Source organism: Spea bombifrons, chromosome 2, assembly GCF_027358695.1.
Source record: "Spea bombifrons isolate aSpeBom1 chromosome 2, aSpeBom1.2.pri, whole genome shotgun sequence".
NCBI classification, from domain to species: Eukaryota; Metazoa; Chordata; class Amphibia; order Anura; family Pelobatidae; genus Spea; species Spea bombifrons.
Window position 1 is genome coordinate 30,599,745 of NC_071088.1, and position 25,105 is coordinate 30,624,849.

At 37.6% G+C, this 25,105-nt stretch overlaps 2 protein-coding genes across 5 annotated transcripts in view; both read right to left on the minus strand.

Annotated features, from left to right (window-relative positions):
• ZBED1 (zinc finger BED-type containing 1) overlaps nt 1-25,105 on the minus strand; it is a 234,612-nt gene that overhangs the window by 160,931 nt on the left and 48,576 nt on the right. The gene's annotated exons all lie outside the window — the stretch shown is intronic.
• Nucleotides 1-25,105, minus strand: part of DHRSX (dehydrogenase/reductase X-linked) — a 105,928-nt gene that overhangs the window by 32,064 nt on the left and 48,759 nt on the right. For 2 of the 3 annotated variants that reach the window (XM_053457365.1, XM_053457364.1), the window contains exons 4-5: nt 15,239-15,340; nt 314-521 (exon numbers count right to left, since the gene is read on the minus strand). In XM_053457365.1, the coding sequence (XP_053313340.1) occupies nt 314-521; nt 15,239-15,340 (310 nt within the window). The remainder of the gene's footprint in view (nt 1-313; nt 522-15,238; nt 15,341-25,105) is intronic. The other variant, XM_053457366.1, reaches the window with a different exon arrangement.

Consider the following 25,105-nt stretch of genomic DNA (forward strand, 5'->3'; position numbering starts at 1 on the left):
GCCCCTATTCCCAATTCAGGTGAAGGGAGGGACAAGTCAAGGGCACAGAGGGACTGAAATGTGTAGATAGTATAATGGCTCTGGGGAGTCCTGCTTTGCCAATCTAGAATGATGGAAGGTATGTGACCTTCTGAGGATCAATGGATTTTCATCTGAGTGTGTGGTTTAGAAAAGAAAAATCCCCAATATAATAATAAATTCCGCAGAACTGTACTATGCATTTTAGAAAGAATTCAACCAAAATTGTTTACAAATAAAACAATATAAAAACAGTAAATTCCTTTGTAAACTATTATATTTGATGACATGCTACCTGCTTTGGAGGTCATCCAAGTTCAGGTCTCCAACGTAGTGGGTGGCAGACGAGACTGTGACAACACGGGCATTACTATCATGTGTTCCAGACTTCCTCAGGGTTTTCAGTAGCAGGTTAGTCAGTAAGAAATGTCCCAGATAATTCAAACCAAAATGTTCTTCAAATCCATCCACTGTTTTTCTCTCAGGAACCAGCATTACCCCAGCTGCAACAAATTGAAATAGTTAAACATTAAAATGTACTTCCTATCAAATGTGATTGCGTTTTATATTAAACTAAAAAACAAAAATTGTATGGTTTTTAAGAAAATACTATGTCATGCCAATCAACCTTTCTGTGGTCATACTGGTATCAGAAATTCATTTTATAGTAGAGAAATAGAAGTCTATATAGATGCTTTTTATTTCCAGATTTGTAGAATAAAGCATGGTGCACAAAAAAAAAAAGACGTAAATGCCTATGGAAAGGTTGTTGGATAAGACATAAGAGAAACATCTTTGAAACATCATGTCTCCAAAAAAGGAGACATGACAAATTTGTCTCTTTGTCTTTGCCACACAAAGGTTATTGAAATTAATCAAACTGTCTAGCTGACAAATCAGGGTGCTTTTTCAAAAATACCAATGTGGACCAATGTGATGCAAATTGCTTTGTGCATTTAAAATTACATAAAATATAGCACATTCAATATCTCATTTATCAATAGCAAGAACAGGCACCTTTAAGTTATGGTCCTTAGCACTTAGATGTCACAAGGCCATACATACCCCTTCAAAAAAATAATCTCTCATGGCTTTGTCCTGCTGCTCTCAGGTAAGAGGGCAGGGGCGGGCTGGGCAATTGCCCCCCGGCCGCCCGAAATCTAATCGAAACGGCCGCTGGGTGCTGATGCCGCCGGCCGGCACTACTTTAATACTTTTTTAAAAATTTAATATGGCAAGCCGGATCGGCTATTAAACGTAAAAAAAAAAGTATTAAAGCAGCGCCGGCCGGCGGCATCAGCACCCAGTGTCCGTATGCGATGGCCGCCAAGTGATGGGAGCAGCGTGAGGGGTGAAAGCTCCGCCCCCTCGCACTCACCTTTCACCCCTCACGCTCCTCCCATCACTATGCGGCCATCAAATTGTTGGAAATCGAATCTAAACGGCCGCTGGGTGCTGATGCTGCCGGCCGGCGCTACTTTAATACTTTATTTATTTATTTTTAATATGGCAAGCCCATCCGGCATATTAAATAAATAAAAAAAAGGATTAAAGTAGCTCCGACCGGTGGCATCATCACCCAGCGGCCGTTTAGATAAGTTTTCCAGCAGTCTGATGGGCGCATAGTGATGGGAGCAGCGTGAGGGGTGAAAGGTGAGTGCGAGGGGGCGGAGCCACTTCACTTGACTTGCCCCCAGGCCTTAGGCTGCCAGCACTCCCCTGTAAGAGGGTGTATAACTGGGTTAGTTGGAGGTCGGGTAAGGGTAGCATTAGTGTGTACCATTTGATTTTTTATAATGAGAAGAAGGTGTAACATGGGGACCATGAGTGATTGGTACTGGCAGCAAGTAGGCCACCTTGTCTAAAGGCTTATTTACCACCTTCTTTATATAGGATAACATCCAGAGCAATTATGGAGAATATATGTGTGAAACTCCAAGTTTATTAAAGAAAACAATACGTTGAAACATCAGTATACCATCAAATTGACAAACTGACACATCAAGGTTGACAAAGTCCTATGTGTGTGCTTACAAAGTGAATTATGGGATATGTAATGTGTGTATGGGGTGTTTGAGTGGTGTGGAAAACTACATTTTACCCATTAACCTCATTTCAAATGACCAAAGAGGGACACTTTTATCATACCCCGCAAATAAAAGTATCCATATTTGGTCATTTAAAATGAGATTTATGGGTGAAATGGCCTTTACCAAGGCTTTATATGCGACTTTTGCAAGCCAATATTAACTATTTAGGTACTATTTTACTATTTAGAAAGACCATGGGGAGTGAACTGGATTGCTGCCTGTGCCAAGGCAAGATTATTCTTCTTTCTACAGGGAGCCTAGACCTTGAAAAAACCTGGGATTGCTTTAAAAGTCCCTGATTCTAGCCAGCACTACAAAATCCAATTTCTTCACAGAACTTGAATTTTTAAGGGTAATTGGCTAGAAAATATAAGTAAGGAAATAGTGTGGTAAATGTTGAAGGCACAGAGATTTGAGTAATTACTAAAATGCTAGATTTCCTTGATGGTAAAAGTCAGGGTGAAGGCAGAGGTATAAAAGTAATAATCTCAATACCACCTAAATATGGTGGGATGACTATGCAATACATAAAGGGTTATCCTATGCATCCTACATCTGTTCAGATGGTTTCTCAGTATCAGTTAATGTTACAAATGTAACTTGTTGGACAAAAGCGTATCAATTTATGAGTGTGAGGGAAGCATGACTCCAGAACGGGATGATTTATGATGTACAGCAGTTAACAAAGCAAGTTTAATTATTGTGTGCCCAGAAAAAAACATGTAAAGCCAAGTAAATCCATTTTGATATTACAGTTTTCTCATTTGTTTGTATGAAAATAACTTGTTTGGCAACAGCTGAACAAATCACTGCAGCAGATGCATCAGGAGTACTTTAATAATCAAAGACGACTGACAAAGACTCAGCTAGATGAAAAGATTATAAAGCTAAAGCTTCATGGAAATGTATGAGGAGAAGTGACTCACTGCGGCAAGCTTGTGTTCTTTGTCCAGAGGGGCAGCCCACTAACGAAGAACGCATATTAAAATACTTTGTAAGTGCATTAACAAGCATTCTTTACGCGTAAAAATGAAGCAGTTGCAAGACCCTCCAATTTCACCTGACTAGCCCTCTGTGTTATATACATAATCAAGGTCTGTGGTTTTGCAGCACACGCCTCAATCGTACACATCCTCTGTGAGACCTTTTAAAATACGATATGACATCATTTCCAAGGCACCTGCTTCAAAAAGCAAAATGGAGGTTATATGAGAGCAACAAGACTGGTAAGTCCCCACTTTTAGAAGGGAAGGGATCAGCGCGCAACCAACAAGTACTATGTAAAAGATGTAAATATTGGAGATTTCGTCACACTATACGGCTCTATGTTTCTTTGCTTGACGCTACGTCACAGTACCTATCTTTGGCAAGTCCTATCTAATCCTAACACAACCATGGAGCTGAGTCGGTGCGACAGCATTGCCATTTTACCCACTGAGACTGTGCCTCTCTGGACATCATTAATGAGGCACCTGTGATGGGATGCTTAATGACCAATCATTATATTGTCTGCTGATTGCTTGCTTTGTTGTATGTATATATTGGTCATTTTAGCAGCACCCTAAAATATGAATTTATGTGCTTTTTTATTTTTTTAAGCCTATGTCTCATTTGGGACTGTTTAGCAGCCCAAAAGCTCAAAATACCCCCCACAAAAGTATATACTTTTGAAGAGAAGACCACCCGGGGTATTTTCCTAGGATGATTTGGATACGTATCATGCAACCAGTTGGCCGCCAATCCCTGGCAAAATGAGCAGTAACATTAATTTCCATTGCTTTTTTTCCCACCAAACTTTCCATGTTTTCTAGGATTGTTTGTACATTTAACTGCAGTTACATTTAACTGCAGAGAAGCCCACCAAACTGTATTCAGCGGCATCTCTAGAATACAGAAATACCCCCACATGCATAGGTTTTTGTATAATCGTATCTACACTACATCTACAATACATGACACGCTCATTTCGCTATGAAACAGCACACAGAATATGGCAAGGTAGTCACAGAAAATAAATGCACCAACTTTTGTGGGACACAACTCTCATCACCCTTATCTTCAGCTTGAAAAGCAAAAGGCTGACACCAGCCCATTTCTCAAAAAAAGAAAAAATAATATGTGGTTATAGGGTATTTCGGTCACTGGCAGTGCACACCGCTACTTTCTTTATGATGTTCCGTGCCATCACGATAGTTTCTTTTGGCCACTTTTTTCATGATGGCATTGGACCACATGAAGGCTTTAAATAAAAAAGTAAATAGTATTTGCTAGGTGTGCACTGATTACTCGCTTTGTTGTCTGTACATATCAAGTCATTTTAGCAGTACCCGCAGTATTTTTAATACTTATGTGACATAGGATTTACTTTTATGTCTTTGGAAACAATGATCAAGCTCTGCCAAGTGCAAAACGCATCTGGTGTTTCATCCAATACTTTGGGGTCTCCCTCTCTTCTCTTCTGGTGGATATCTGCTCTGCATATCTTGCACTAATCAATAAATTATTTATTTATGCAGACATTAATTTTCTCCATTTGTTTCCTTCGGTAAGAAGATCATCTTACCTCCTATGTGTTTTTGCATATTAAGGCTCAGCTGGGACGGTGGGGGTTGCTTCTAATGCAGACACACTCTTTCTTTCATTGGTGACCAAGATGTAATGGTACATCACACAGCCTGGAGTCTCCCCTGTCAGCAGGACCTAGCATCACTACCTTCCTGCTTACTGATCCGATGTAAATTCCCGTAACACCTGTAAAACACCTCTAACAAAGCGTCCTGCTTTTGGCTCCAGAAATGCTGCGGGGTATGTGACTAAAAATCCATTCTATATTAAAGTTGACATTTATATGTGTTATTATTTTGCAACATCCGAGGTTGTCTATAACCTCATTTGTTATTGTTTATGGCATGAGGAAGCTTGGGGAATTCTTCCAAAACTCCAAAACTAAAGTAAATCGTTTTAACTGACCATGATGGCAACATTGAATTTGTATCCTGCAACATCAGAGGGGATAAGGGAGTTCAGCAAAAGAAATAAAGAACATATGAGATTTTCTAAGTGAACCGCTATAGAAAGAAAACAAAAGAAAAAGGAACCTGTTATGGATATCTTCATCAATATTTATTTACTGGTGAAAAGAGCCTCATTATCCATTTGAACTTTATTTAGTTCCAGGAGAACATAAAGTACTCTGTATGTGTTCTGTAAGTAGTAGGAATAGCTTAGATAAAAGATACTTCCTCAGGGTCAGGGACGGACTGTGGAAGAAAAGTGTCCCAGGCCCTTTAAGCCCAGCGCCTGTTAACTGACATACATGTGGCTAACGGCTAGAATATATGCTACGCTTTTATAATCTTGTGAAGTGTGGCTGCATGTATCCAGCTGACCACCAACAATGAAGCACCAGACCTGTAATTGGAGTGCCAATAAGGCCACAGGCCCTACTGGCATTTGTCAGGTGTGCCATGTGGCCAGGCTGGGCCTGTTCACGATGTAGTATGCACTCTAGCACACACACAACATAATTTGGGTCTATACTGGTCAAGGATGGATACATGCACAAAAAAGGGACTAAAACTGTGATTTCTATGTAACTTGTGGTGGAAAAAGTAAACAATAAAATATTAAAAAGTGTTTGGTGAATGTAACGTATTTGCTCGATTATAAGACGACCCTGATTATAAGACGACCCCCCAAAATCTGAATATTAATTTAGGAAAAAAAGAAAAAGCCTGAATATAAGATGACCCTATAGGAAAAAAGTTTTACCAGTAAATGTTAATTCATGTAAACTATTGTTTTAACTAAAAGCTATGATTGAGAAAAATATTTTGTTTTTATTTCCTTTTATTTTCCAACCTGCCCCCCAGTTATGCACATCTGCCCCCAGGATTGCCACTCTGCCCCAGAAATGCCTTATATCCCCTATATGCCACTGTGCCCCATGATATGCCTTTTAAACCTCTATATGCCACTGTGCCCAATGAAATGCCCTTTGACCTCTATATGCCACTCTGGCATTTAGGGGGTTAAAAGGCATATTATGGGGCAGAGTGGCATATAGGGAGGTATAAGGCATTTCAGGAGGCAGAATGTCGTATAGAGGGTTAAAAGGTATTTCTGGAGGCAAAATGTCCCCCATTTAACACCGGTGCTGGGAATTCTCTCTGACAGTCGGGGAAGGTCTGTGTGATGGACGCAGACAACCACCGCTGCTAACCGCACCTCCTTCCGGCTGCAGCAGAAGTTGCCTACGTGAATCGCGTAGACGTCTACACACTGCCCCGGCTACACACCAGGGAGTCAGAAGCACCGGTAAGTTTGGGGGGCATAAGACAGGATGATCCAGGTCCCCTGCAGTGCTGCGGGGGATCTGAATCTTAGTCTCATAGTCAGACATATTTGAGGTCTGATTATAAGACGACCCCGATTATAAGACGAGGGGTCTTTTTCAGTGCATTTGCTCTGAAAAAAACCTTGTCTTATAATCGAGCAAATACGGTATTAGGCCTACCTCACCTTACTCCAATCTTGTATGGATAGAGAATCCTTGCAGGCAATTACGAATGTTGTAGAAAGTGGCATTAAGGTGTTATGTTAAACTAATCTGTCATGTGTATGAGATATGCAAGGTTAACGTTGACAGACGCTTACATAATTTCTCCTGATTCATTTATGTATTGCTGTTTTGACTATTTTTCTTTTTTCTTGCATACATACACAAGCTGGATTTATTAAACTTGTAAAAATTTTCTTTTTTTGTATTTCTTCATGAAAAGAGTGTTTTATCCTCCCACGCACATCCTGAAATGTACTCCACACCCACTGGAAATCCTAGTGGAATCACAAGCATGAGGGTTTCCCTAGAATCACGTCAAATCCTATAAATGTAACAACCTCTGTTCCAGGCAGCTCATCATAATCTCGCCAGCTTTAGAATCCATTGCAATAATTTATAAAATAATAACAATAAACTCAGATCATATGAGTATTTTACTGGCTGTCTGGTCAAACATAGTAAACACGACGATTAAGAACAAAAGTCATTCTCTGCTTGAGATGGTAGTAATAATTTTAACACGAATTACTAAATTTTATTTAATTACATTTTCTGCGGCAAGTTGCTTTTTCTGTTGTCAGGAATGGATAGTACTTATGCCGTTCATTCGTACTCTTCATGCATGCCTTTTATGTGTTTCTGAAGAGTGAATTGACCTCTAACTGACATTGCAAGAGTGGTATCCATGTTGATGAGCACATTAGCTACAGGCTATATGGAAGCATCCACAGAATTTCATCCCCATCTGCAGCCAAGAAGCAGGAAGATTTTTTTTTTACATTTAATGTATTCTGATAGACTTATCTGTTCTGTGAAGAACTAAGCATATCCACGATGTCTGAAATGGTATATGGTTACATAGTTAGGTTGTACCGTAGATTAATGAAATCAGTAAATGAGAACATTGGGCTCTTATTTGTTTGGTTTTTTTTAACAAAGCCCATTGAAATAATAATAATGACTAACAAATTGCTAAAGAAATTGAAGAATACTTGCAATATGCATGATGCTATCGTGAAGATCAAATACTTATCACCAAGATAGTTCTGAATTTTCAAAAATATCAGCCAGTGGGTTCTAAATTTACATATTTTATTTCAAAATGACATCTCTTGTGTCTTTTTATTAGCAAACTTGTTTCTTATGAAAACAAGTTAGTGGTTATGAAAAACACAACCGTTGTTGTAAGTCTATATGAGTAATCTAGTAGAACCATAAAAGATAAATATCTACTTAAGTAATTGCTCCCGCAATACAAGGAATGAGGGAAGCATCAAAATGTAAAACTGGTCTCATCAACCATTTTTCCTCTACTCCATTGCTTTCAGTCCTCATGTATTTTAAAATTTCACAAAAAGTGGCGTGCTGCCGTTACTACACGGAATGTTAAACTCTCAGCCTTGTGAACAGGACAGAAGGTCAGGGGTACCAATAGGGTATATGACATAGTGACCATCAGGTAAAGTCAAACAGCAAAACGGAAAGCAAAGGAAAAGAAGAAACGAGCAAGGTTTTAGCCAAAGAAGACAAACCATGGTTCAGGATTAGCATTGTATAGGTCATGTGACCATCTAGTGATGTGTCTCTATCATAGCAATGAGGATGGGTCATGTCAAATAGGTAGTACAAAGCGAAGATGGATGTCACTCATGGACAAAGAACATAAAAGTAAACAATATGTCTCCCTCTTTAATGTGTTTTGGATGGACGATTATGTAGGAAATATTCATAAATTCCTCGTAAAATATTTTACGATAAAAAAGATTTGGGAAATTGTCATTGACATGCAAATGTTGTAGGTCATAAAATTGAGCATTCCAAACAGAATAAGAGGTTTTAGTAATCTCAACTAACCTTGGGTTACTATGTAGGAAGTGTTCATTCTTGTACCCTAGGATTTCTACCACAAAATAAGTTTTCTATTGCTAACTGATCTTTAGCTCTGTAATACAATATATATTTTATATTCATGTCAATTTAACTTCCTACAAGAGTAATGCCTGTTTAAGAAAGAGTTAGAATCTCCTGGGGTAGTATCAAAGAGGTAACCAATTTAATGTTTTGAAGATCATCACTGAAGACATGAGATTGCTGGTAGGGGGGGCCATCTTTTTCCTCTACCAGTGTGCATATAATGCACTTCAAATGCAAATATCCCAAGTAGAAAATATCTTTGCACTGATTTTACATTTAAATTTTATGTAAACATGCATACACACGATACCACATTTTAATTTCTTCAGCATCAGTTTAGAAGCAGCGTTTTCTGGAAATTTAAAAAAGGCTGAACATATAGGCTTTTCAAAAACTTGCTTAAATAATTTGGATGTTTGTAAGAAAAAAATCTTTAGAAAATATTTTAAGAAGGCTACTTATTCTTGTGGTGACTCATGTGTTTGTCAGATATTGCAAGACAGTTGGCCCTGTTTCTGATGGTTTTTTTGCCCACAACCTAGATTTATGGAAGGAACCAATAAGTCAGATATACATCCCCCATACTGCAGGGTAGCATATTATCTGGGCTGGTCAGCAATGTGTAAAAGTTATATGTGTCCTGAAAAATATGGCTGATGTGGTCACCCTAATGCCCCATAGACTCTTCTGTATTGCCTCCAACTAGCCTCACATTGTATATTTATCCCACCACCACCCAGCCCCCTTTAGTACTGATTTATGTGATGTCTCCAGCCAGCACCCCCTTGTGAATTAATGCCCCCACACCCTTGCATATTGCCCCCCTCCCTTTAGTATCATGTCAGCACCCAGATTGCATCCACAGGACCTGCCCAATGCCCAGATTGGAAGCATAGCATTTGCCATCCAAAGAGCCTCCCTGTGGCATCCTAGACTTAAATGGCATCCCTGTGCCATGGCCCCCCCCACTTACACATCCATGCTATCAAACACATATTCATTCATTTACTCATTCACAAACATTCATTCACTTATTCATATACATGAACTCATTCATTAACAGATACTCATTAATTGACTTATTCAAAGATGCTCATTCATTCCCTCATGCCGCTCGCAGACTTCTGCAGGGGCTACTGTCTCCCTCTATACCGCCCAGAGCAAGCAGAAATCGGAGCACGGGTGCTTCCCCTGGGCGGTACAAGAGACGTTGGTCGCACAAATGTGTGGGAGCAACGCACAGATAAGCAGCAAGGCCTCTGTGGAAGTGATTGCGGGGTTGCAGTTACAACCCCTGCAATCGTGGTTGCTTCTGGGCCTATATTCAGGTAGGGGCCTGGAGCTGCAGCTCCATCAGCTCCTAAATTAATCCAGCCCTGATAATGCATTGTTAATATTGTGAGATTTCCAGAAAGTTAGCTGATTTGAGCAGGGCTCCCTTATCTCTTGGTTCTGTAAGTCAAATTGTTATGTTATGCACTGCTATGTCCTGTTTACCCACTGTACAGCACTGCAGAATATGATGGTTCTATATAAAACAATAATAATAACTATTTAGCTATGCAGATATAATGAAAATACTACATTTTCATAAGTTACAGTCTTTAAAATGCCTGAAACAGAGCTGTACTTTTTTTCAGTTTACAAAAGTCATTATATACAAACCATTGTTTATAACAAGGAATTTAGTTAGATGTCAAAACAAAGCCTGCTGCTATCTATCGTTTCTGCTGTACATTTGTTTGTGCTGTACATTTGTTTGTGCTGTACATTTGTTTACTAAAGACATTATTAGCTTGTAAATTTTGGTTTTAAATCAGTGTAATTTTTTATACAGTAATTTGTGTCTCAGGGGTGCTTGGCACCCCTGAGACACAAGATCTTTGGCAAAGAGAAACAAAACTCCATATCTCCATATCTAATTAATATCCTACTGATGTTATTTCCAATACCTTCACCCATCCTTGCTTCATGTATTTTTAAAAATGTTCACTTACGCAAATTTTTGTTTATTTATGGCATCAAAAGTAATTTTTTTTAAAAAGTCTGGTACTACACGGATTGTCAAACTCTCAGACTTGTGAACAGGACACAAGGTAGCAGGTATCATCAATGTGCAGGTGACCTAATGGTAAAGTCAAACAGAAAAGCTGAAAGTCAAACAGAAAAGCTGAAAGCTAAGAGAATAAAGAAACAATTAAGGTGTCAAAAAAACATGTGAGACAAGCCATGATTGAGTATGAAGTGAAGGCTCTTAGATATCAAAGAAACTGAGCATCAGCTTAATAGCCGTCCTTATATATGTTTCTTCAAAACTGTGGAGGTCATGTGACCGTCTAATGGTGTATCTTTATCAAACCATTGATGGGGCATGTCATGTATGTAATATATAGCAAAGTAGACAGAGGAACCTCATGCATTGAGCGAGAAGAAAGTGATCAGCTCCAAAGGTGTCTGACACACTATAGATATGTTTGGTACAACAATAAACAGTTATGTATCCATAATATCTTAATAATTGTTACTTGCCTGTTGACAACCTACGGATAACAGAACATGAAAATTACTTGTTAGTGGTTAGTAGTTTAATGCATGCGATAACCGAGTATCAGGGTCAACGTCCTTGACCCTGAACAAAAAAAAGAATGCATTTTAAAAAACTTAATGAATACTATAATGTGCATTTTGTGAAACAAAACAATTAAACCATTAACCTTAAGGAAAATCTCCCATCCTCTGTGGTCTGATGATTCTTGCCACTGATTGGCTGCTTGAAGCAGCCAGCCACTGGCATGAATATGCTACCATTGAAAGCAATGGGAATGCTTTCCACACATTTGCACAGATATCTCATTAGGCCACCCTTGCAGACACATCTCCTCCACAGAAATTAGTTTGGGCACATGGCATATTACACGGTATCATGATTTATTCAACAAAATATAGCCAAAGTGGAGATTCCATGTGTGAATAACTAAGTACATCCTTACTTCTTCACTAGGAATTAAGATGCTAAGCAGCAGACAGGTGCCCTTGATTAACTGATCACCAGCCAAAGTATTAGCAATCTGGAGCATTCAGGTGTGTGTTAACACAATGCCAAGAAGGAAAGCGATCAGCAATTGTTGCCCATCAATCTGGGAAGGGTTATAAGGCAATTTCCAAACAATTTAAGTTCCATCATTCTACAGTGAGAAAATTTTTTCGAAAGTGGAAAACATTCAAGACAGTTACCAATCTTCCCAGAAGCGGATGTCTCAGCAAATTCACCCCAAGGTCAGTCCATGCAATGCTCAGAGAAATTGTAAAAAAAAAAAAAAAATTGAAACAGAGTGAACAAGTATGGTTTGTTGTTTTGGACTTTACAAAAAAAATGAGCAGATTCTTGTGCACCCACAGGGAACTAACAAAGTAATACCAGCATAATCCAGGTAAAAATGTAAGCTTTATTATCGCATCCTAAAAGCATCATGGCATGAGGAGAACACAGCCTCTGTGATCAATCTATGATTAAGCCTACTAAGGTGAAATGAGACAGTATTCTCCTCATGCCCTGAGGTGCCTCATGATGCTTTTATAATTTATAATAATGCTTGAATTTTTACCTGGGTGACTCTGGTACTCCAATCCTCCGGGTCGTGGGAGCAGGTTCATGCTCCGTTCCCCACCCATTTGCCCTTTAAATTACGTCAGAGGGCAGTCCTGACCATGAACTCCTGCGTATACCAAAATATTCTAAATGTGAGACCAACTGTCCGACAGATAAAGCCTGGATGATATTGGTTCATGCAACAGGACAATGATCCCAAGCACATATCTACAAAAGAATGGCTGAAAAAAAAAAGAATCAAGGTGTTGCCATGGCCCCGACCTCAACCCAATTGAAATGCTGTGGCAGGACCTTAAGAGTGCTGTGCATAAACAAATGCCAGCAAACCTCAATTAACTCTAAAAAAGAGTGGACCAAAATTCCTCCACAACACTGCTAGAGACTTATAAAGTAATACAGAAAATGATTACTTCAAGTTATTGCCAAGTTATGGAGTCATAAGATGTACTTAGTTTTTCACACGTCTTCTCCATTTTGTTCCTGTATGGTGGCCATTTAATCACAGATGTCACAGCATGCTGGCATTGTAGCAAGCACCTATATTAGGCTCCCTGCTCCATGAACCAACTTTTTTTTAACTTTTGAAGAAGCTGATCGGTATCTGCCTGATCATCAGAATTCTCTTCCCTAAAGAAAAATATCGCATGTTTAATGATAAACACAAGGCTTTACTATTTAAAGGAAGCTGTATGTGTATTATTAAACACTTGAAACTTCCATTGTGATGAGGGAAGCTGGCTGCTCAGGAGCCACACTAGAATAATATTTTTAGTGCATTTCAAGTGCAGGACACTGGGTGCCACAAGATATATATATATATATTATACATAATGGTTGGTATACTATGCCCAATTTCCTACTATGTATTTCCTATATAACTGGCACTCTAGGGATTAAACCACTTGATTGCAGTATCTGTCAGCATTGAGTAATTATTGTCCTTTTGAGACTATGTTTCTATCAACACATTTAAGTGTCATTTTTATTTCTCAATTATTAGAATAGCCGGGAGTTTCGAGTCCACAAAGACAAAATATCCTCATTAGTCTGAATGTCCTCTGATAAGCTTGTAATTCTCAAATTGTTTCTGAGTGATTCTGTTCCTTCTAAGTACTGACAGAGAGCAGTGTTAACCAGAAATTATGATATCTGTAAATCCCTTCTATTTGTACGGATACTTTAAGTAAAAAAAAAAGTGTGCAATGTTAGATAATATTTAACTCCAAGAAGAGGGCATTTAATCCAGAGACTGCCTAAGAAAAATAAATACATTTAAATATTGCATTACCTTTAAAGGGTTAATAGTCTATCACAGAGATCAAAACAGACACTGTAAACTTTATTTTGTTATGCGAATTGTTAATCTGATCTGAAAGTATTTATTATACAGTTTACATTTCTTTTGAAGTACTTTATGCATGCATGCAGATTTAGTGAAGGCATACTAAGGTACTTTAACATGCATTTGTATTTAATAATTTGTCTAGGAATATCCATTTAAAATTGAAAGAAACGGATGGTTTGACATTCATCTCGCAGTCTAAAATTGCGAGAGCTGAAATGGTTACATAGAGATTGACAAGAAATAACTTCACCTAAGTGATTGAATAAAGGGTGCAAAAAAATAAATTGTAATATATTTAAAATATAAAATAATAAAATGAAATAATGAAATAAAATACCAAGTGTCTAAAAAATGCTGCAAATGGTCCGAAAATAAGGCTCAATCACCTATTAAAACAATACAACAGAAAATCAACTGAACCCTGCGCAGAGTTCTGTTGTATTCAATAAAGTGTGCAAAATTTTAGCATATATTAAGATGATAAATTGAAATTAAATATTCTGCATCAACAAAGTGCTTTTAGAAAATAAGACAGGTCTAAACTAATTTTACCCCTTGTACAAAAGACTCTTAAAACAGTTTATTAAAGACAATTTAATCCATCTGTTGCTAAATTAAATGTTTTAAAAGCTTTTTCTATTTTTCTCTCTTCATATGGATAACTAGTGCAGTAATACATTTCTGGGATTTCAGCCAGAAATTATACATGTGTTAATTGAACTAACCACTTCCAAGACATTTAATTGTCCAGCATGCTGCAATAGTTTCAACAGTAACTGAAGAGGGTTTTTCACCAATTTTGAAGATTCACGTGTCTGAGTCCCATGCCAGATCTTCATGGTTGAAAACAGAATCAAGATGATCAATGAAGTGCCACTTCTCCATGAATCAAAATATGAACGTGTTTAAATTGTCCTAGGGACCCCCTGAACAACAAATGCATTTGGAAGTACTGTGTAAGTACTTTCATATACATTTAACGAAAAAATAAAATATTTACATTAAGGAGAAGCTGCAGCTGCACAGCTTTTGTTAGACCACTTCTATGATGCTTGATGAGCTAGCGCTGGAGCTAACTGTGAGTAAGTGTGCCAGGTGATGTGTTTTGTTTAAATATTGTGATTTATCTGTAGAGCACCCTCCTAGTTTTCACAGAATAAACTGGTAGATATATACTGTAGATCCAAAACACAGGAGGGGATACTTAAACTATCTTCCATAATCCAACCACACCATCCCATCAGGCTCCATGATCAAATTTGTCTCTGCTCATTTAAATTAGTAAAGGTTGGAGGTCAACCATTGCCAGTTCTTTAATTCAATCTACTCCAAGGTATGAAAGTAGTAAGAAAAAAAGTTGGTGAGAAACAGAGGGGTCTAATAAATGAAGGATGAGATGACAAGACAGTCTGCAGGAGATCTGTATTTCAGCTCCTATGCATTGTTAAAGCAATGATCTTATGCTGCAGGAAGAGCTTGTCTGACCCTAGTGGATAATGTATAGCTAAATCAGTGAGATCTATCTATCTATCTATCTATCTATCTATCTATCTATCGATCTATATTTCAGAACCTTGCTTATGGAACCCAAACCACATAATAATGACCCACATATTTCCAACTGATTGCTTTTGTCATGTCATTTTACAAATGTCTAAATGAATGTTAGTCACGACCTAAATAAAATACATAGTACTCACCATTATTCACTAGGACATGGAGGCCAAGGTTCTTTGCCTTGAAATTCTGTACAAATTGTCGGATGGACTTCATAGAAGTTAAGTCACAGTATAAAAATTCCACTGGGGGGAAAAAATGATAAAAATAATGCATAACTTCCAAGTGTTTAAGAGAAAATGTGCCCTATTTCACATAGGATAAGAAGTCCTCTGTTAAAAATGATTAGACAAATTTACATAGAATCTGTGCAATGGTTTATGAGACTGGGGAAAGAATGTTCAAGGAAAGACTGGAGGACAATAGAGGAAAGACAATAACTAGAATGCAGGGACCAGGGAGGAAAGCTTTGAGAGAAAGACAATAAGACTAGAATGGAAGATTGAAGTGGATAGAATTCACACTGCACCACTGGGTTGTTTTGTTTTGCTCCTTGTATGCAAATGAATCAGATACTAATCCTATACTTTCAATTATTCATGCTCTCAATTTCTTTTAATTCTTGAAACAAAGTGTGTGTTGACTTTTATGTAAAATTGTTTGAGTATCCCCATTTTTGATAACTGAGCAATCAAAACCCCTTTGTTCTCATCAGATAGATTAAATTATTCAAACCAAACGTGCACTGATTAACAGTCCTTTTCAATGTGAAATTACTCTTTACTACATGTACTTCTTAGTGTGGCTCTTACCTTATGTTTAGTACCTTGTCTATTTGGGCCTACACATTGCATTTCATTATTTTTTTGAAATTATAGATGCTCAATAGAATTAAAGCTAAGCATAGATGTCTCTTTGTTTTGTCAGTTCTAACAGAGGCTGGTAGGCAGGGGTTAAAAACACTATGCATTAAGATACTAAATAAAAGTAGACAACTTAAACAAAACATTCATATAAGCCAATGTTGCAAAATAAATAAATAAGATTATACAATGACAATTATACCACCGTCAATATGAAAGTCTCTAAACAAAGTCAATCAAAGTCATGTATGCTTAAAACCTCTTTGATTCCATACTTCATTAAGCCACAAATATTATTTTCCAACATTCATTCAGATCCATATATTTAAATTAGAGCATGACTTCATTTTAATGGTAGAAGTAGCCCAGGTTATTAAAATTACTTTTACATCTGCTTGTGATCATTACTTCATTTTAATTTGCAGGGAAAGTCATAACCTCATCTTACACTTCAAAGAAATTGGAGCTCACAGTAAGTTTAGGTTGCATAGTGATGTGTTAATCCATCAAAAATTGAAAATGTGCTACATATGTGAATTCATTTTGACCTACCTTAAATTCAGGTTTGTATAACTGTATAAATCAGATGTGAAATTTAAATGCAAGTCACAAACCATGGCTGTGAAATTACTTTCAGCTGCAAGGGGATCTAGAAAATGTAGTCTTCAATTCCCTTTTAAATCTTTTTCATGTGTTTTCTTGATTTCACACATACCTTTCCATAATTCCTTGGCATACTATTTCACTGCATTAGAGTCCTCCTCGTAAAACAGTCTCTTTACCTTATAGTTTGACAATGGAAACTCTTTGTGTATCTGATACTTTGAAAATGTATCAAATAACCCAGTTTATACTAATTTCCCACACACAGGCTGTAGCCCAGATTAAAACAAAGTCACGTTTACAAAGTCAAGTTAAAAAGTTAAAAAAAGACCAACCACAATCACTAAATCCAATCAACAGTAACAGATAACTAAAATGTTGAGGGGACCTGAAGTGTTGGGTGAACACATCCTGTTGATTGAGGCCAATAAAAGTAATTACATATTATTATTAAATGGCCGTGGCCAAAGACCAATATCACTTTTCAAGCAGTAGCTAAATGTGGTGGGGTAGAGTGCAGTTGGTTGGAGTGATTGTGACTTTTGGCACAAGACATATAGAACATAAATAGAATTTGAGGGGAATATATTGTGTGGATATATTACAATTTGTGGAGTAACACAATACTCCATACTACCAGTCATACTACCAGTGAAACATTGCCATTTTCTCCTTGATGTGCACGAGAAATTGTGATCCTACTTAAGGTTGGAAAGAACTGGACATCAAATAATTATTTATTTGCCTTTTACAGCAGAATCCGTGAACATATGTTATTACATATAGCCATTTTATATGTATTTACTAGGATTGATTATACAAATAAATGCAATTCAACTGTGCTTGTATATATATATATATATAGATATATATATAGATATATATATATGTGTATATTTTTTTAAAGAGATTGTGAAGCATGTGATTTGCATGACAAAATACCACCCAGCACATTACATGCAAACACACAAGTGTTTCTCAATAAACTTTCCAAAAATGTGCAATATATGCATAATTTCCTAATCACTTATGTTTGTTAAGTGCAGCATTTACATTTAATTGCTTATATTTTTAGCTTAGACCCTGTGTTAAACTAGGTAATTTATCTCCAGATAAGGCCAAATTAATCACGTCATGAAAAGACAGCTAGTAATGAACTGTACAACAGTTGAGATTTGTTAAAAGCTAAATATACCGTATAAAAAAATGCTTGCACTGTATATACATACATATCTAATATATGTATAATATATAGTCTTGTGGCTGTATGTGTCTGTCTGCCAGTGCCTGACCCGCACCCTGTGGTTCAATGCTCTTCCTACACTAGGGGATTAAATTTTTGTAATATGGAGGGGGATCAGTCTTGGATGTGACTGTCTGCCAGTGATTGGCTTGTCCTGCTCTGTGCCTCAATGCCCTACCTTGCTCTGGTGGATCAATTCTTGTTCTTGTTTCTAATATGTCTACTAGTGCCTGCCCTGTGCCCTGCTCTGGCACTGCTGCTGCAGCTAAATTTCCTTCCTTACTCTGAAGGATAAAAATATTTCTAATTATGAGGGAAATTCAATGTCCTATACAGCGGGGCTGGATATGTGCCAGTGTCTACCTACTCCCTGCTACTACTACAACTGCTGCTGCCATATAACCTTCATTATTCTAAAGGGATCAATTAATCAAAATGATCCAATGTTTGGAGAAATTGAGTCCCTTAGCATGCTGCTTGATGTGTGTATCCACTGATGAAGTGCTGTTGTTGCTGTTGCTGGTGATCTTACAGTGAAAAACCAAGTGTGGATCTCTTCCTTAACCTTGAGAGGGTGCTGCTGTAGGTGAAAGGTGATTCCAGAAGGTGTCAGGACCCTTTGGGAACGCCCTCCCAATCTCGTTTAAGAATCAAAAAAGGCCCACCAATTTCGTCCCAGCCGAACAGACGAACACAAATGCGGCAAATGTTTTGCCCAAATCGATTTTGCTTACTGTGCACAAGTCTACTACAGAGTCCCTTTAATGGACTGAATACCGGACAATAAAGTGACCCCCATTTTTCCCCACATCTTCTTCCCATGCACATTACGGCTCTCCCCAGCCACACACATAGAGCCCTGGAATGTCATGTCAGTCCTCATAATCAAGTAGGGGGCAGAGCCGGCCTTAAGTGTTCTGGCACCCTGTGCGGACTACTCCTGTGGCGCCCCCCATCCCAAAAAAGGAAAGGAAACAAATCTTGTCACAAAACTCCCCTTTCTCACTATCTACCACCTCTGCCCCTTCTCACTGCCTTTCCCCCCCTCTGCGCCTTCTCACTGCCTCCCCCCCTGCCCCTTCTCACTGCCTCCCCCCCTTCTCACTGCCCCCTCCCTCTGCCCCTTCTCACTCTCTTTTCTCTCTTACTTTCTTTTTTCACTTTTTCTTACTTTTCTCCCTTTCTTTTGTCTCCCTCCCTCTGCCACTCTCCATCCCTTTCTTTTCTCTTGTCATTCTTTCATCTCACCACCTTTCTCTTTTTCACTTCCTGTTCCTTCTCTTTCTCCCTCTCTCTTTCTTCTCTCGCTTTTTTCTCTTTATCCTGCCTCTTTATTTGACTTCCTTTATTTGAAGGGTTCCATTGATTTTACAGATCTCTGGGGAGATCAGAGCATGTCCCCAACCGGCCCTTAATCACCACTGCCCACAAAAGCTGGACAGTGGGCTATTGCACGGAAATTAGGACTGTATCCAAAAATCATGACAGGGGGGTATGACAGGATCATTTGGCAAAAAAATGACATGATGTGAGATGATGTAAGTTTTTAAAATAACATGCAAAATCAATTATAATGAATAATGATGAATATCATAAATTTACTCCTGCCACTTGGCAGGGGAATACACAGTCATGGCTTTGCAAATAAAGTTCATAACCTCATTAGATTTTTCTTGTTTTTCCATTAATAAATAATCATTGTTTTAATAACATGCAGATGAAGGGAATGCCAATTATTTAATCACAACAGAGGACAAATCTCACATTCTGTCTGTGATTAAACTTGCTGCCTGTTGTATATTTGTGGAAGAGAATCCTGACATTTCCCCATACTAGGAAAAAATCTCCAATATTCTGATATAATATACGTTATCAATTAAATTAAGAACCTAAGCAAGATACTTAATTTATAGTATATATAAAAACTGGTTGATAGAAGGCAAAGGAAAAATACTAGTGTAAGTAAGAAATTATAAAACTTTTAATGAACACTTGGCTAGTTTCAATTTCCCTACATCACCCTGTCATGACTACCCCTTCCACAAGCTCTTAATTTCACTCTCTTACACACTCTGAACTTTCCTTGCTGCTTTACACTAAGCCGGTCCTTTCACTGAATATGAGGTTTCTGCGCTTCTCCTTTCCTCTTGCCCACCAACCTGTACCTACATTAACAGGGCCGGCCCAAGACAAAATGCCGCCTGGGGCGAAGTTTAAAATGTCGCCCCCCCCATTATCTATCCTTCCTCTCCCTCCGTCCCTGCCGCCCCCCCATTTTCTACCCTTCCTATCCCTCCCTATTATCTACCCCCCCCCCCCTTGTACTTACCTTTCAGCAGTCCTGCGGCGAGTCTCCCTGTTCGGTCTCGGTGCCGGCTTGTACTGCTGAGCGCCGGAAATGACGTCATCTTCCGGCGCCGAGCGGGTACTGACAACTTGGTATGCGAGAACCACTTGGCGCCAATCTCTGTCCTCCCCTCCGCTTAAAAAAAAAAAAAAAAAAAAAAAAAAAAGGGCTCGCCCCTTCAAAAGTGCTGCCTGGAGCAGTTTCCCCACTCGGCTCCATTGTCGGGCCGGCCCTGTACATTAACACCTTTAATCTCTCCATCTCCTTTGGATACTTCCCATCCTACTTCAAGCATGCAACAAGAAGTCCCAGGTTGTAAGCTTGTTTGAGCAGGGTCCCCTTTACATTCGAAATGTGATGGAAAACTTGTTACAACTGTACATGTGTTATATGATGAGGCTACATAAATCAATACATAATAATAATAATCATCATCAAACATGAGTTTTAGGAAGCCATGCCAACTCACCAACTTACATTATGAAGGGCTACCTCCAAGCATTTACTTAAGCAAGGATGGCAAAGAAGGGAAAACCCCAACATTAGGCCCTTCATAATGTATACTGACACTGGCAAGATGAAAACACTTCCACTTGTGGCTCAGCAAAAAAAAACTCTCCTTCAATATGTTCTTTGCAATCTTTTGCTGTTATATAACAATACAAAATTTGTTAGCACCAAGTAAATATATAATACTACTAAGTCTAACACATCCTCTATAAAATGAGTCTCACAATTTTCATTAGACGTCCTACTATGGGTGAAGGAATTGTAGTAATATTAATAAGGGATCTCTAGCACAGCCAGCAAAGAAATGAAATGGGTTTGCTAATCTTAAAAGGGATGATAAATATTAACAAAAGTGGGCTTTTTCACAAAAGTGATCATGGTGCAATGTTTTATAAGCGGCCTCATCACCATAGCAACCATTAGAAGAATCAACCAGCAGGGACAATACACAAGTTGCTGCTGTAATACTACTTTTTAACCTTTGCACCAAAATGAGGGCTTGTCAGACCTTTGCACTTTCATGAGGGCTTGTCACAGAAATGATGGAGCTGAACTGTACAAACTAAATTGCATTCTTATTCTTAAATTATTGCTGCTCCTTACAAATCGTAAAGTTCAGCCATACTTACTGCACAAACTAATGAGGCTGGATTTTAGTAAGCTTGGTTGCCTATATCTTATATACATATAGGGTATATAACTCCCTCAACTAGAAATCAAAATGCTCTTTGTTCAGCTTGAGAGAGGCAACAATATGTTGAACAATGACATAACACAATTTTATCTTCCACTGATCAAACATTAAAAAGAATTTTGAAAAAAAGGGGCATTTTGGAATTACTGCAAAAAATGTAATTGTCTTCTGTTCTCCTATTCCTATATCTTACAGTACAACCATGATTTATTATTGTAAGTCTCTAGGTTTCATAAGGAGAGCTGATTAATTGGGAGTCATAAGTAATATAACACACATCTGTCATATGGCTCGGTTTGTAATTTTTATACATCGATATTTAGTGTCAATGTGAATTGCCTATATCACATCTTATTGAGAAGATGTTTCAATAAACATTTACTTAAAACAACACATTTCTTAAATTTTCTATGCTGTTGAAAAATTGAGATATCTGTGCTCCTTCTTCCAAGAAGACTTCTTATGGCCAAGTACAAACGCAAAATTTCTCCTACAGTCTGTTGGAAAAAATATATGATTCAAATAGCTTCCTTACTCAGACTGAATGACTCATTACACAAATATATTTTAGCCTTCATTTACTATACTTTTTTATAGAGAATGCAGGAATTATCTAATGTCCTCATAATCATTCTCGGCATATCATTCAAACTATACTATAATGAAATGTATGTAAAAACCACATATATGGAGTTATACAAGAGTCAGCTAAATAAATAAATGAATAAAAAACAGGGCAACGCATATCCATTATTTATCACATTTCTTACCAACCTCTTGACATCTCTTTGCAGTAAATGGAATTAGTCTTATCGGTTCTATTAACATATACCAAAAATATTATCTAGTTATGACTGTACTGATTAGTAGGAAAAGTAGACTAGCAACCAGTTTCTAGCTAGAGAAAAAACATGATCAACGTATCATCTTGTAGAAGAATTTAGAAGAAATAATAATAATAAATAATAATAATAATAATAGTAATATAATAAAAATAGGATACAATTTATAATAATAATAAAAATAGGATACAATTTATGTGTTCTTGCATAGCAATCAGATGTCTTTATGTAACAGTGAGTGGGTATTCAAGGTCATTAACTGGTTGACAATGTCAGGAAAACATTAAGGAATACATCAATACATGAACAAACTAGTAAGTACACACGTACATGTCTACTATAGGTATTTACACAACTTCCAAAAATCGTTATGCACTTATCTAACAGATGCATTTTTATTACGGAAGTCATTTCCAGACAATTCAACCCTTTATTCTTTATTCAAAAAAAAAAAGAACAGTTTCAATTAAAAGTTTTCCATTTCAATGAGTATAGATTTTGAGCTCCCTTTCCGATGTTAATTGAATTCTGTAAGGTAGCAGGGCCATACAATACGTCTCTGAGAAAATGAAGCCAGATGCACCGATGATCAGAGTCAAGAAAGAAAAGAAAACAATAAGGCACTGAAGTAGATAAGCAAGCTGTATTCTGATGTCCTTTGTCAGATGCGTCTTGTTATTTTAAGTTGACATGAGTACTACCAGCTGTCACGCAGTACCACATTTTTAGCTACTTTTACAGTACTATTGTGATTTAAAGGGAGGCAATTGTTCTTGTGCCTTCAAAATTACAGCATAGTTATGCTTGATGCCCAAGATCTCTGTAGTTTTCATTACTCTGACATCTGATTTAAAATCATCACAGGACGCTTTCCCTATTCTCAGTACATCACTTAAAATGTTGTCTAGTGCTGTAATGGCAAACATTTTTGGGCTTGAGTGCCCAATTTTCTGCATTAAACCAAGCTGCAGTGCCAACACTGTATGCTCAGTACAACTCCCATTCTAGTAAATGGGAGCTTAGTTCCAACAGCTCTAACTGAAATCAATGAGAGTAGCCGCAGCCTATCATACGTCCGCTATCCAAAAAATTAGGTTTTACTAGCATGCACGCGACTAGATGTTGCCTCAGCTGAAGTGCTACAGTAAGTTTTACATATTAATACTTATTAGTTTTAGTAAAGGAAGCCAGGGGAGGTCTTAAGTGAGACATAAGTCCTTCTTGCGCCAATAATTAAAAAATGCATGCTTCTTTTTACAGGCAGTAATATTAACTGGAGTTCATGCAAAATGTGCTCCAATTTGAATATAATATAAAAATAGGGGTGGTTGAATGAGAGAATATAAAAATAGGGGTTTGAATGAGAAACCCTAAAACAGATTATGTTGGGTATATTTATCATTATGTAATATTACTTCTATCAACCCACTCTGTTTTAATACTGTGAAATGACTGATTGTTTTTGTTATTTGTTTAAAATTTTTAATAAAGATTGATATATATAAAAAAAAAAATAGGGGTGGTGTGCTTCTTTAATTTATCGGAAACAAATATATCAAATCAATACCCATGAAGAATAGAGTGACATGCCCCCTCCATTGATGCCACATATCTGTCCTTGATTTCTGTGAATAAAATGCAGTCGCCCCGCTTCTAACACACATTTTGTGAGCGTATAAAAATGTATTTGTAAGAATAACATGAGCCATAGTTCAAAAACATCTGCTTACAGGATTGTATTAAGCTATCTCCCGTCATCATTCCGCCGGGTCTGTTTCATAGTAATTACTTTTTTTCCGTATAAGTTTTTGTTTATGGTGATTCAAGAAAGACATTGGAACGAAAAGGTTATTCAATTTGATATTAGTCTTTCAGTATATTTTATTACCAATGAAAAATAAATTTGGTTGCTTGTAAGTGTACCCAACCGGAAAGAAAGAAATATTATTTTTAGAATATCTCTCCTCTATTTGCTATTTCCAGTGTTACCACCATTACTGTTAGTTGCATATTCTATTTGTCTCTTGTGGTGTCACTTAAACAGTATTCACAGTATAAAGTTAAAAAGCAATATTGAAATGACTGCCTGGAAAATTAGTTTTATGGGTCTTTTTGGTTTGTTTTATTGGTTGAGCTGAACATGTTAGTCAAACTTGTACAATTACTTAATCGCCATATTCAATAAAGTTAACAGCTATACATGGATAGTGATAACAGAGCACAGGAATACTGGAAGAATGAAGGGGATGTAATTTTAAATGACCCCCCAACGTTCTTCTCTGATTGTGGTTCCTGGGATGGAGGCCCAGCTTGCCCATGCCTAAGGGTTGCCCTGCTAGTTGGAGACAGGGATAAGCACCAGGATTGGTACTAGTTTCCAGCTTATTTCAACAAGCCATGGACTTCAATAGGCCATGGAAGTGACCACATCAAGTAGATTTGGGTGCTCATAGAAAAACATGTAACAAGGAACAAAAATAACTCCAGCTCACCAGATGATTTACAGAGACGCTTCAAATTGCAGGGAGCACGGGATAGAAAGCCGAGCCGTATTCTCTGTTAATCCGAATAGCAATACAAGTAGAGGATCTCGCTCCACAAAAATAGGAGTTTAAAACTTCAAATTTTAATTAGACCAGTTAAAACATAATAGACAAAAAAAGAAAAAAACGTGCTCAAGTGATTGAAAGGAGATACGCCAACGCGTTTCAAACCTCACGGTTCTTAGTCATGGCTTCCATAGATTGGGTGCTCACTATATAACTTTTCACATGGAATATTCTAGAAGGGCCCACCACTTGCTATGACACTAGGCTAACACATTTATATATCATTTACTGGTGAGGTAGACTAACAGTTGAATCCTGGGAAATCCTGTGTATATTTCCACATTTCCAAGATCAATGTA